Source organism: Xyrauchen texanus, chromosome 6, assembly GCF_025860055.1.
Source record: "Xyrauchen texanus isolate HMW12.3.18 chromosome 6, RBS_HiC_50CHRs, whole genome shotgun sequence".
NCBI classification, from domain to species: Eukaryota; Metazoa; Chordata; class Actinopteri; order Cypriniformes; family Catostomidae; genus Xyrauchen; species Xyrauchen texanus.
Genome location: NC_068281.1, coordinates 40,816,645 through 40,827,964, shown reverse-complemented (window position 1 = coordinate 40,827,964; position 11,320 = coordinate 40,816,645). Strand labels below are relative to the sequence as shown.

The 11,320-nt window shown below is 36.2% G+C and overlaps 1 protein-coding gene across 1 annotated transcript; it reads left to right on the top strand.

Moving 5' to 3' along the window:
* The first annotated feature begins 3,050 nt into the window (after positions 1 to 3,050).
* On the top strand, positions 3,051 to 10,341 carry pik3r3a (phosphoinositide-3-kinase, regulatory subunit 3a (gamma)). Its single transcript, XM_052128779.1, has 8 exons — positions 3,051 to 3,507; positions 4,624 to 4,714; positions 5,177 to 5,275; positions 5,372 to 5,552; positions 5,669 to 5,791; positions 6,493 to 6,614; positions 8,229 to 8,405; positions 8,935 to 10,341. The coding sequence occupies exons 1-8, from the start codon at positions 3,444 to 3,446 to the stop codon at positions 9,134 to 9,136; spliced, it is 1,059 nt and encodes a 352-aa protein (XP_051984739.1). The 5' UTR covers positions 3,051 to 3,443; the 3' UTR covers positions 9,137 to 10,341.
* Positions 10,342 to 11,320: the final 979 nt, after the last annotated feature.

Genomic DNA, 11,320 nt, shown 5'->3' with positions numbered 1-11,320 from the left:
GACGGTGTGAAATAATTAATTATAGAAATTTAGTCCTCAGTCCTCCGAAGATCCCGAAAAAAAGTCAGCTGGTGCTTCAGTGACTACTTCGCTCAGAGAACCTGTCAATCACAGCTGTCAATCATGATGTCACAGCACCGTTTTTATACCATCAAATAACGAACTAAAAACAAACTTATTTTGAAAACAAACACTTGAAATTACATCAACGTGATAGAAACGACAGTAAATGACAGAAACTATCTTTGGAAAAAAGATATGTGAAGTGTAATTTAATTGTTTAGTTGGTCTCACGTCCGGTTGAATAACATGGGGAGGCGGGGTTTATGACCTATACTAGGACCAGTCACCGGGGGGCGATCGAGATGTTTTGGCGTCACTTTTGAGGGCTTGTGCGGCACACTTGATTTTAATGTGTTATATACTGTAATTTAAGACTGTTTTGAACTAGATGTTTGAAACCAACATAATAAACCACTATTAGAGAAAACAGGCATTTGTGTAACTCGACTTTTGCCTTACAAAGTCTACAAAATCTTACAAAGTTCTGAGATTTAGCCCTTGAGACAACTTGCCCCTGTCTTCCTCTATGGGTGTGTGTGTGTGTGTGTGTGTGTATGTGTATGATTAAATAGTCAAAACAAATTCTGCTTAGAGCAAAGGTTATCTGTGTTCGTTTCTGATAGCCACATTTGACCAATGCAATGCAGTTGAAGTAATAGTCAGTCTTTGACTACAATCACGTGTCTATGAAGTCATTGAGGCACATTATGATGATTCATATGCTCTAATCTTCGTTTGTTTTCTAACAGAGGCATGAGGTAAATGGAGCAATGAGGCCGGAAACACAATGGCCATGGCAATGTATATGCAAGTCCTGATCTTGGCATAGTTTTTCTAAACATCACTTGAGCTTATGGAAAAGTGCATGGCAAAACAAACATATTTACATGATATTTTGTTCCATTTAAAGTGCGTAGTTTGTGTTATAGATCTTGAGATTTCACAATTTGTACCGAAAAGGAAATGTCTATTGACACACTGGCATATTTTGGAAAAAGCAATGCAATATGCCGCACATGAGAAAGTGCTGGGAAATTATGTTAGTTTCAGTCAGGATGTATTTTAATTTGTGGTTACAGAAATAAAAGTGTACCAACATATAGGCCTGTCTACTATATCTAAAGTATCTCAATATGTAAAAGTGTTGAAAATGGGAAATTTGGACATAAATTTCCAAACATATAAATGTCTTCACTCAAACATACAGATAGACATATCATCAACATATCATGATAAGCAGCTTTCATGATGGCTTGATGAGAAAATAGGTGAAATTTGGGAAAGTTTTTAAGTCGGCTGACCATCTGGTTGTCATTAAAGGTATTGCAACTGGTGCTTGGTGATTCATTTGTTTAAGTCTTATCGTCTATATGCATTCAGATTTTGTTTACTTGTATTGGAGTTTATTGTTTCTCCCCAAAGATTGACACTTGCATTTGTTTTGTAAAAGTAATATTGTTCAAAGTTTGTAAATTAATTTATACATTCACACAAAATAGGCACATACAGTAGATCTTGAAAATAACCTTTTTGATTAATTGTTATATAGTATTTTATTTATTCTTTTCAGTCAAATGAGATCCAAAAACACCCCTTTAAAAAAATGTTTGGTTTAACACAGTAATTTTGTAGTAACAGGAATATAGTAACAATGATTTTGTTTTTTGGTGGAACTTCTTTTCTTATTATATTATATTATATTATATAGCTAAAAATATAGCTAAATTAATTAAAGGAATATTTTGCCCAAAAATGAAAATTCTCTCATCATTTACTCATCATCATGCCATCCCAGACATGTGACTTTCTTTCTTCTGCAGAACACAGATGAATATTTCAGCTCTGTAGGTCCACATAATGCAAGTGGATGGTGCTCAAAAATCACATGAAGGCAGCATAAAAGTAATCCATAAGACTCCAGTGGTTTAATCCATGTCTTCAGAAGTGACATGATAAGTGTGGGTGAGAAACATCAATATTTAAGTCTTTTTTTACTAAAACAAAAATAATTAAAATAAATAAAAACTAAACTAAAACTAAAACTCTTTTTTTTTTTACTAAAATATTGTCCCCCCTGCCCAGTTGGTGGCGGTAAGCATGAAGGATGTGAATCGCCAAAAACAAAAGAAAAACTCTAAGGAGGGCTGTTTGAAAGTGGGGATTTATAGTAAAAAAGACTTAAATATTGATCTGTTTCTCATCCACAACTGTCATATCAATTCTGAAGATATGGATTAAACCATGAAAAAAATAAAACAAAAAAAATAATAAGCAGCTGGACAGGTCTGTGGTATCAACTAAGCTAAAAAACTAAAAAATCCATCCAACTGATCCTCATGTTAGGCTGCCTAAAACCAAATAGCATGAGCTTTACCATGACATTATCATGGAAACACACATGCCACACTGTCATAAACTCTTTCCCTTCATAGTAAACAAAGGATTGGTGAAGTATGCTGCTTTGCAAGCCCGTCCGAACCAAAGTTTGAACATTATTACAGAATAAAACTTTCACTCTGTCAGATGGCAGGCAATGCCAACAGTACACAATGTTCCCTTCACTGAAAGAACACCCCCTATTTGCAGCTGGCATGAAATGCACCATGACCTTTTAATAAGTTTAAAGTGGTTCGAAAGCTTCATGAAATGTTTTCTTAAATATCATAACAAATTACAAGTCAATGAGTGTTTAAAACACAAATTAGACTCTAAACTAACAAGTTGTTAAAGAATTGTAGCAGTAGCACAATGGAATCGGCTAGCAGGACAAGGAACGGGCCGTACCATGATTTCAGGAAGAAAGGGTGACGAATTCTTACATTATGAATACCTCAATGACTTTAAATAAGTACATATGATTAATAAACAACTTTAAAATATTCTGATTAATTACAATCTGATGAGTACAAAGGAAAAACTTTAATATAAATTAAATAATAATACAATTAATGTATTTCCTGTCGAAAAGTTGTCCCCTGAAAATTTATGGTTTCGTCCAGAGACACTTGCAACGGGCCGAACCTTATAAGAGTTTGATACATTCTCAACACTGTTCAGATGGAGAATTCGACCAATATTGATCGAATTTAGCAAGCGAAACTTTTGACAAGCGATCATGCGTGTTCTTCTAACACATGATTATTAGTTTTACTGATGAGCTTTCATTTTTATTGACTGTCTGCCAATTTTTTACGACTGGACACTTGGATTAAGACGAGATCTAAGGAGTTTTTCTGGGTTGTAAGCGTCCTACCGATGTTTTCTGCGTTGGTGTCGATAAAATTCGTCGGACGTTCGTTTATTTTTATCTTAGGTTTCGATTTACATTAATTAAAAGGTCGTAGTTTACTTCTACAACACGATCCATTGTTGTAGAAAGGATGTCATCGTCTGCAGAACGGGTTTCCTACATCGAAATGAGTCGAGCCAGCACGACTGGCACAGGTAACAAACTTTATTTCTTTTAACTTTCATACATTTTTATGAATTTACAATGAGTGTGTAGTCAGTTTAAGTTGCTCCGTCTTTGTTCTGGTTCAAACACTCTCTTATGCTATACGTCAGAAACCTTTAAACTAGGGAGCAATGCCATTACATTAATGTTTAGATATGGAAACATTTGTAAAAGTGAGTTGACTAAGTCTTGAGTTTTTCATTCGTTAACTTCTGCATGTCTCAACATGTCATCGTTGAGTTCATTGAGGTCACCAGTGCGGGAATACCGGGCCGCGAATTTACCAATCCTACTATAATGAATCCCTAGCTCATGAATATTAAAAAGGCAATTGTGACGTTACCTGGTAACAGACTTTGAGCGTCCAGTCACGTAGTTTGATTAATAATCATGAGCTATTCAATGTCTTTCTTTTAGCCAATTAGTAAGGACTGGTTGGGCTACGTCAGGTTATATTGTTTATATTCATGAGCTAGGGCTCTCCATAGTAGGATTCGTAATTCGCAAGCGGTAACACCGGGGGAAATCCTGAGCGCTGTCCACAGCTGTCACATAGCTCCAAGTCTAGACAGACCCGAGCTGTCTTTATAGAAACATATCATGTTAAGCAGTATTAATGATGGTTTGATGAGAGAACTGTGGGGAATTCAAGTTTCTGTGTGTGTTCTGGCCATCTGCTTTACATTAAAGGAATCGTGACTGGTGCTGGTTTCCCACTACATTTAGATATTTGTCCCATTAGATTTGTTGTGTGGTATTGTTGAATTTGTGCCCATGAATGCCAAATTCTACAAGGTACCACTTGTGCTTGGTTGTATTATGAAAGTGTTTTCAGATTATGAATTACATTTACAATGTAAACTGACATTGAGCCCATTAAAAATAATGGTTATGCTTCTTCATAATTCAGAAAGACATTTTCACAAAAGGGACATTTAGTGACATTTTAGTGTTTATTTTTCAAATACAAGTAAATATCGGTGCCTATTAGAACCTGAAAAAATGTAAACTACATTAATGTTTTTTTTTTTTTTTTGCTTTCATTTATTGTCTCTATTTATTTTCGATATATCTTGTAAATTTATAATTTTTTGTATTTTTATTAGACATCAATAATGATGATGATGATCTACTGGTAGAGATGGAGCCGAACACTTTATTACAGGAGGCGGAGTGGTACTGGGGCGACGTATCAAGGTGAGAAAAACATTTAAAAGTTAGATTTTACATTTAAATAAAAATAATATAAGGCACAACCAAAATCTCAGCCATATTAGTTAGGCCATTGACAAATAAAGTTGTCCAAGGTGTTAAAAATAAGAAATGTTTTAAAAATAGATTTATCAAGTCCTTGGAAATGTAATATTTGTGTCCAGTTTGGTTACATACATTTACAAGAAACCTTTATAGCATTTTCTACAAAAAAAATGTATTTAATTAAATGTCATGTGGTGTTACCATCAAGTAAAAAAGTATCACAATTCTTTCCATGCACATTTAATCAGTAGTTGTGAATCGTTTTATGTATTTATGAATAATTTAATAGATCTGTGCAAAAACATTGGCATCACGTCACTGACCCAGTTAAGTCTTAGGATTGTGTTATTGTTTTCACTCTAAATTTGCTTTGCAAAACTCCATGGTGTGTCTGTCCATCAGGGAGGAGGTGAATGAAATACTCCACGGGATGCCTGATGGTGCTTTCCTGGTCCGAAATGCCTCCAGCAAGGTGCAGGGAAACTATACATTAACAGTTAGGTAAGGACTGCTGTTTGGGTTTCAATAAAATCTGAATCCTAAAACATGTAATGTGTATTAATGAGAAATACTAACTAATCATTGACATCCTCATAGGAAAAATGGCACAAACAAACTCATCAGGATCCATCATCAAGATGGGAAGTTCGGATTCTCAGAGCCTCTGACCTTCAGCTCAGTGCCAGAGTTGATATTGTACTACAGGCACAGGAGCTTAGCCCAATATAACACTGCCCTGGATGTCACACTGGCGTATCCCGTGTCCCACCATAGCCCGGTTGGTATCTCCTCAATCAGTTTCATTGTGAATTGTGGAATCTCCGTGAAAAGGCACACTTGTTTGTTTTTTTTACATTTTGAACGTTGTTAGTCATTAAACTTTGTGATTTTCAGGATCTGCTGGTGAAGAATGAGGATTTGGGTGCATCCAGAGAGAAACTTCAAGAATATCTAAGACTTTTTCAAAAGGAAACGGATTATGACCAGCTGTATGATACTTACACCACAATATTACAGGTAAATCATGAAAAAGGATAAAAAATATGGCTAACTTAGATAATGAGAAACCCCAGATGGAATCTGGAGAAAAAGCAGAAGGGATTTAAACATGGTAAAATGTGTTAAACAAAGCTTGGAGTACCTTGGACGTCATTTGCTCACCCTCATGCCATCCCAGATGTGTGACTTTCTTTCTTCTGCAGAACACAAATGAAGATTCTTAGAAGAATATTTCAGCTCTGTAGGTCCATACAATGCAAGTGAAATCAGAAGGTCCAAAAATTACATAAAGGCAACATAAAAGTAATCCATATGACTCCAGTATCTTCTAAAGTGATGTGGTGGGTGTGGGTGAGAAACAGATATTATATACAATGTTTAAGTCCTTTTTTTATAGCAATCTCCACCTTTGAACAACCCCGACCAGTAGGTGGCTGAATGTGGAAGTGATAGTGTAGATTTAGAGCAAAAAAGGACTTAACTATTTATTTTTTTCTCACCCACATCTATCATATCACTTCTGAAGACATGGATTAAACCACTGTTTTATTTAGTCTTGTGGATTACTTTTATGCTAACTTTGTGCTTTTTTTACCTTCAAAGTTTCAGCCACTTGCATTGTATGGACCTACAGAGCTGAAATATTCTTCTAAAAATCTTGTTACACTATTCCACTAAACATGTTTTTCTTTTCTAAGAATTTCCATTTTACTTTACAGGAAATCCAAAAGAGAAGAGCTATTGAGGCTGTTAATATGACAGAGATTTCCAAAGAACAGTGTCATTCCCAAGAGAACGCATGTAAGGACTTTGAAGAGAGAATCCACAGTGACCTGAAAGAGTAAGTGCCCATATGATTTGCTACATGCTACACTTGTAATTACAGCAGTATTTGAATGAGCACTAGTATTTCTCAGTAAATTAAATTAGATAAGAACATTGTGTCTGTTTGGAAGCATAAGCATAATCAGTCGTATAACTGTATAGAAGTAGCATAGTCGATTTGTTTGATTTTCTGAAGATGATGTGAGTGATGCTTGCCAGTGCAAAACTTGCAGCTACAATGCTAGGCTGTTGTGTGTATACATTTTATCATCACATGAGTGTCTAATCAAGTGAATTCATATAGTTTAATCACATGAAAAGAAGTATTAATTGGAATTGAATTAGTATAAATGAACTTGTTAGGGTGCTTGGGTGGTCTGAGTGGTTGCTTAATGTTTGCTTACTGGCTCAAGTCAACAGAGGCCACCATCAAGTGTCTGTGATGGGCTCAGGTCGCTCCATCCATGATAATCTGTGGGATTTTTTCCCCACATCTGTTTTATAATCCACAAATTGCAAATCTTGTACAAACCAAGTTATGCCACCAAACACCACTTATGATTGTATGAAGCCAATTTTTTTTGATATATTTCTACTAGAGCTGTGAATCGATAACTTTTTTTAAAATGAATTAAAGTTTTCTGTGATTAATCACGATTAGCCACTGTACATAGTACATAAAACAGAAATTTTAATATAATCATAAATATATTTATGTGATATGTTGTCTCAAAAAGATGTATTTATAAATGTATTTATATTTATAAATGTGTACATTTCATAAAATCAGTGGACATGCTGTGATTAAAAGTTGGGCAAAATATTTTGCCGTTTTCCTTTTGCCGACTTTTTTAATAATGGGATCAAATGTCAGTTTCAGTTTAAATCAGGCAACTTAAGTTTACATTGTCAATGCATTATTAGACACTATCTTCATTCTCTGTACAGTAAATCCATTCCTGTATTTATTTAGCCTGGGACATGCATCACGCATAATTAATGAGCGTGCACTGCTCCACATTAGTGAAGTTTCAGGAAGTAAAAACAAATACTGCATTAAATGCATTCATTTTTTGCATTAACATGATATTAACATGTTACATTTCCCAGCTCAGATTTATGCAAATGATCTACCATTCACTGCTTTGTTGGGTTTACTTCTATACATTTTATTAATAATTAAAAAAATTTTTTTTTAACTATAATCAGTGGCAAATAAAGTAGGACGCTCCTCAAAATAATGGAGATTTCTTTTAACATCTTTTCTATTTTATAAGTCAAAGGCAGTAAATGTGGATTGACTGACTGCTTTGTCTGATGCAATAGCACTGTAAGGTCTGTAGAGACAAAGGGACAATTGCTGGTCATGTAAATGGGTCTTTAGAAGAACGGCTGAAAGCTGCACACAGACCTAGAACTGCTCTAAACTGCCACATTATGATTCTGACTTTCAATATCATGGAAAAGATACCTCTTTAGGTACAATATGTCAAACATACTATAGACTTTAATGAATAGATGATATTTACTTACCAGAACGACAGTTGTTTTGTTGTGCTGAGATGAAATTACACCAGAACCAATTCGTTTTTCAGCACATTTCGCTCATTATGAACGTTTGTTTTCTCAGGTGTCCCTGCAAGGTGAAAGAGGGGCGAGATAGGAGTGTAGAGCTTTTTGAGGAAGCCAGCTGGTTTGTGGGAGATCTTTGTCGGAGTCAAGCAGAGGAGCTGCTCCATGGAAAACCATCCGGAGCATTCCTTATCCGCAACAGCAGCACAAAAGATTGTTATGCCTGCTCTGTAATGTAAGTCAGTCAGTGTTTCATTACTTAATCATAATGGTTGAAATGCAAGTTATTCCTGTTTTTCATAAACTGCTCAGTTTGTTTTCCAGCATAGGAAAATGTCTGTTGCATAACTTAATTTCAGTCATGACTACTCTCGGAAAGGTTTAGCATGTTAATGTGAGTTTGACATATTGATGGGATTTTGGTCTTTGTGATCTAGATCTGCTGTGGACATGCTGATTCTGCAGCTCAATTAGACCAAATGCAAGAAATGCTGCATCAAGCATATAGGGCATGCTGCTGCACAGTTAGACATTACAAACGATTCATATGTAGCAGATCTAGACAAGTGGTGCTGGGGTGGAGGTGGGTTTCAGAAAAAAACTAAAGCAAGCGTGCTCCAGTGAAACAAGATTAATTGCAAATCTTTAAATGTTAGACAAAGAGAGATACACAAGTTGATTGGCTACCTGATTACACAAAGGGCCAATCAGCTTACACCATGTGAGCCCTTTGGCCCTAAACTTGTTCATCTCTTTATCCAAAGGGTCGACGACCAGGTGAGGCACTGTGTAATCCGCCATACCGAGCGTGGCTATGGTTTCGTTGAACCGTTTGATCTCCACAAGTCTTTGAAGGAGCTAGTTATGCACTACCATCACACCTCCTTGGCACAACACAACCAGGCCTTGGACGTTCGGCTTGCATATCCAGTCCACATGTCCGTTGCTCCTGCCGTTCACAGCTGAGTCCACTTGCCTCGCCTGCAACTGGCATCTTGATGAAGTGCACGAAGGCTGAGCTAGATTACGCCATAGTTGCCGTGTTCCTATGCTTTACAATGTGTACATTGTGCAAAGGGTGGAACCAACTGTCAAGGCTGTTGAATATTGCACTTTTCTAAGGAGACAGCATTCCTGATGGTCCTAATACTCCAGTACATGAAGTATTTGATGAGCCCATTGCACACTGTTTACGAACACTAACAATATTAACAACAGGATTTGAGTTTTGTAAAACAGTGAACCAGCGACCCATTTATAAATGACTTTTATAGTGACTCTCCTCCCCACTGATAGACGTTGTGTGGTAAGTATATTGCCGCACTATGGCTGCCGTTGCATCATTTAGGTGGATACTGCACACTGGTGGTCGTTGAGGAAAGTCCCTTGTTCTCAATGTAAAGTGCTTTGAGTGTAGTGTCAAATAAGCGCTACATAAGTGTAACGTTCATTAATTCATTCAGATTGATTTTTTGTAAAGGGTTTGCTTTTGTGGGGAGGAATGTAATATTATATAATATTTTTTACTTTGGATTCATTCATCAGTATGTGAATGTAGCACAGTGAGGTGCGTTTATTGGTTAATTGTTTCATTTTGGTTACAGGCAGTTCAGATAAGGTTTCTTTGCTATTATGAAAGAGTGGTCATGTTTTACATGCCCAAATAAGGATTTTTAAGTTGTTGACAAAAGTTATATTTGTTCCAAAGAAATCTGAAATGTTACTATTTTTTTTTTTTTACATTTTAAATGCAGCTTGAAATAAGAAAACTTGAATAGTGTCTGAACAGTACAGTATGTTTCTCATATTTTAAAGAGTAACAGAAAATGTATTGTATTTTTTGAATTTGAGTTTGTGGCTTACTTCTGTTTAATATTTTTACTATGCTTTTTTAGTAAATCCAAGGCAGTTTAAATGTCTTATGGGCTGAACAGCCCAGGCACTTCTTAGATTTCATGAATTCATTGGTTATGGTGACTGACAAGATGCCAAATCGCTCATCCCTAAAATGAGCAACTTTCTTTCAAATATTTTTATTTTTCATTTCTCAGCAGCAGACCGCATATGTTTTGATATGATGTTTTATCTTGCATGCTTCTTTAAAAAGGAAAAAAAAAAATTATTATGAGAATAAATTCAGAGCTTGTACCTGCTTTTGTTTCGTTTTTTTATTGAGCTCATAAAACATTTTAAAAGTATATCACAAACACTCAATTTTGATCACTTTGTGGTGTTCGGTTTTACATATGATTTGTTGAAGCAACATTTCTTGAAATTTTTAAATACCAAATAAGTTTACATATACAGTACAGCCGGAAAGTATTCACAGCGCTTCACTTTTCCACATTTTATGTTACAGCCTTATTCCAAAATGTATTAAATTCATGATTTCCCTTAAAATTCTACAAACAATACCCCATAATGACAATGTGAAAGAAGTTTGAAATCTTTGCAAATTTATTAAAAATAAAAAATCACATGTACATAAGTATTCACAGCCTTTTCCATGACACTCAAAATTGTGCTCCTGTGCATCCTGTTTCCACTGATCATCCTTGAGATGTTTCTACAACTTGATTGGAGTCCAGCTGTGGCACACACCTGTCTATATAAGGTCCCACAGTTAACAGTGCATGTCAAACCAAGCCATGAAGTCCAAAGAATGGTCTGGTCTGACCTGGGGAAGGGTACAGAAAAATTTCTGCAGCATTGAAGGTCCCAATGAGCACAGTGGCCTCCATCATCCGTAAATGGAAGTTTGGAACCACCAGGACTCTTCCTAGAGCTGAGCGATCGGGGGAGAAGGGCCTTAGTCAGGGAGGTGACCAAGAACCCGATGGTCACTCTGACAGAGCTCCAGCGTTTCTCAGGAGAACCTTCCAGAAGAACAACCATCTCTGCAGCACTCCACCAATCAGGCCTGTATGGTAGAGTGGCCAGACGGAAGCAACTCCTCAGTAAAAGGCACATGACAGACCATCTGGAGTTTGCCAAAAGGCACCTGAAGGACTCTCAGACCATGAGAAACAAAATTCTCTGGTCTGATGAAACAAAGATTGAACTCTGACCTGAATGGCAAACATCATGTCTGGAGGAAACCAGGCACTGCTCATCACCTGGCCAATAACATCCCTACAGTGAAGCATGGTG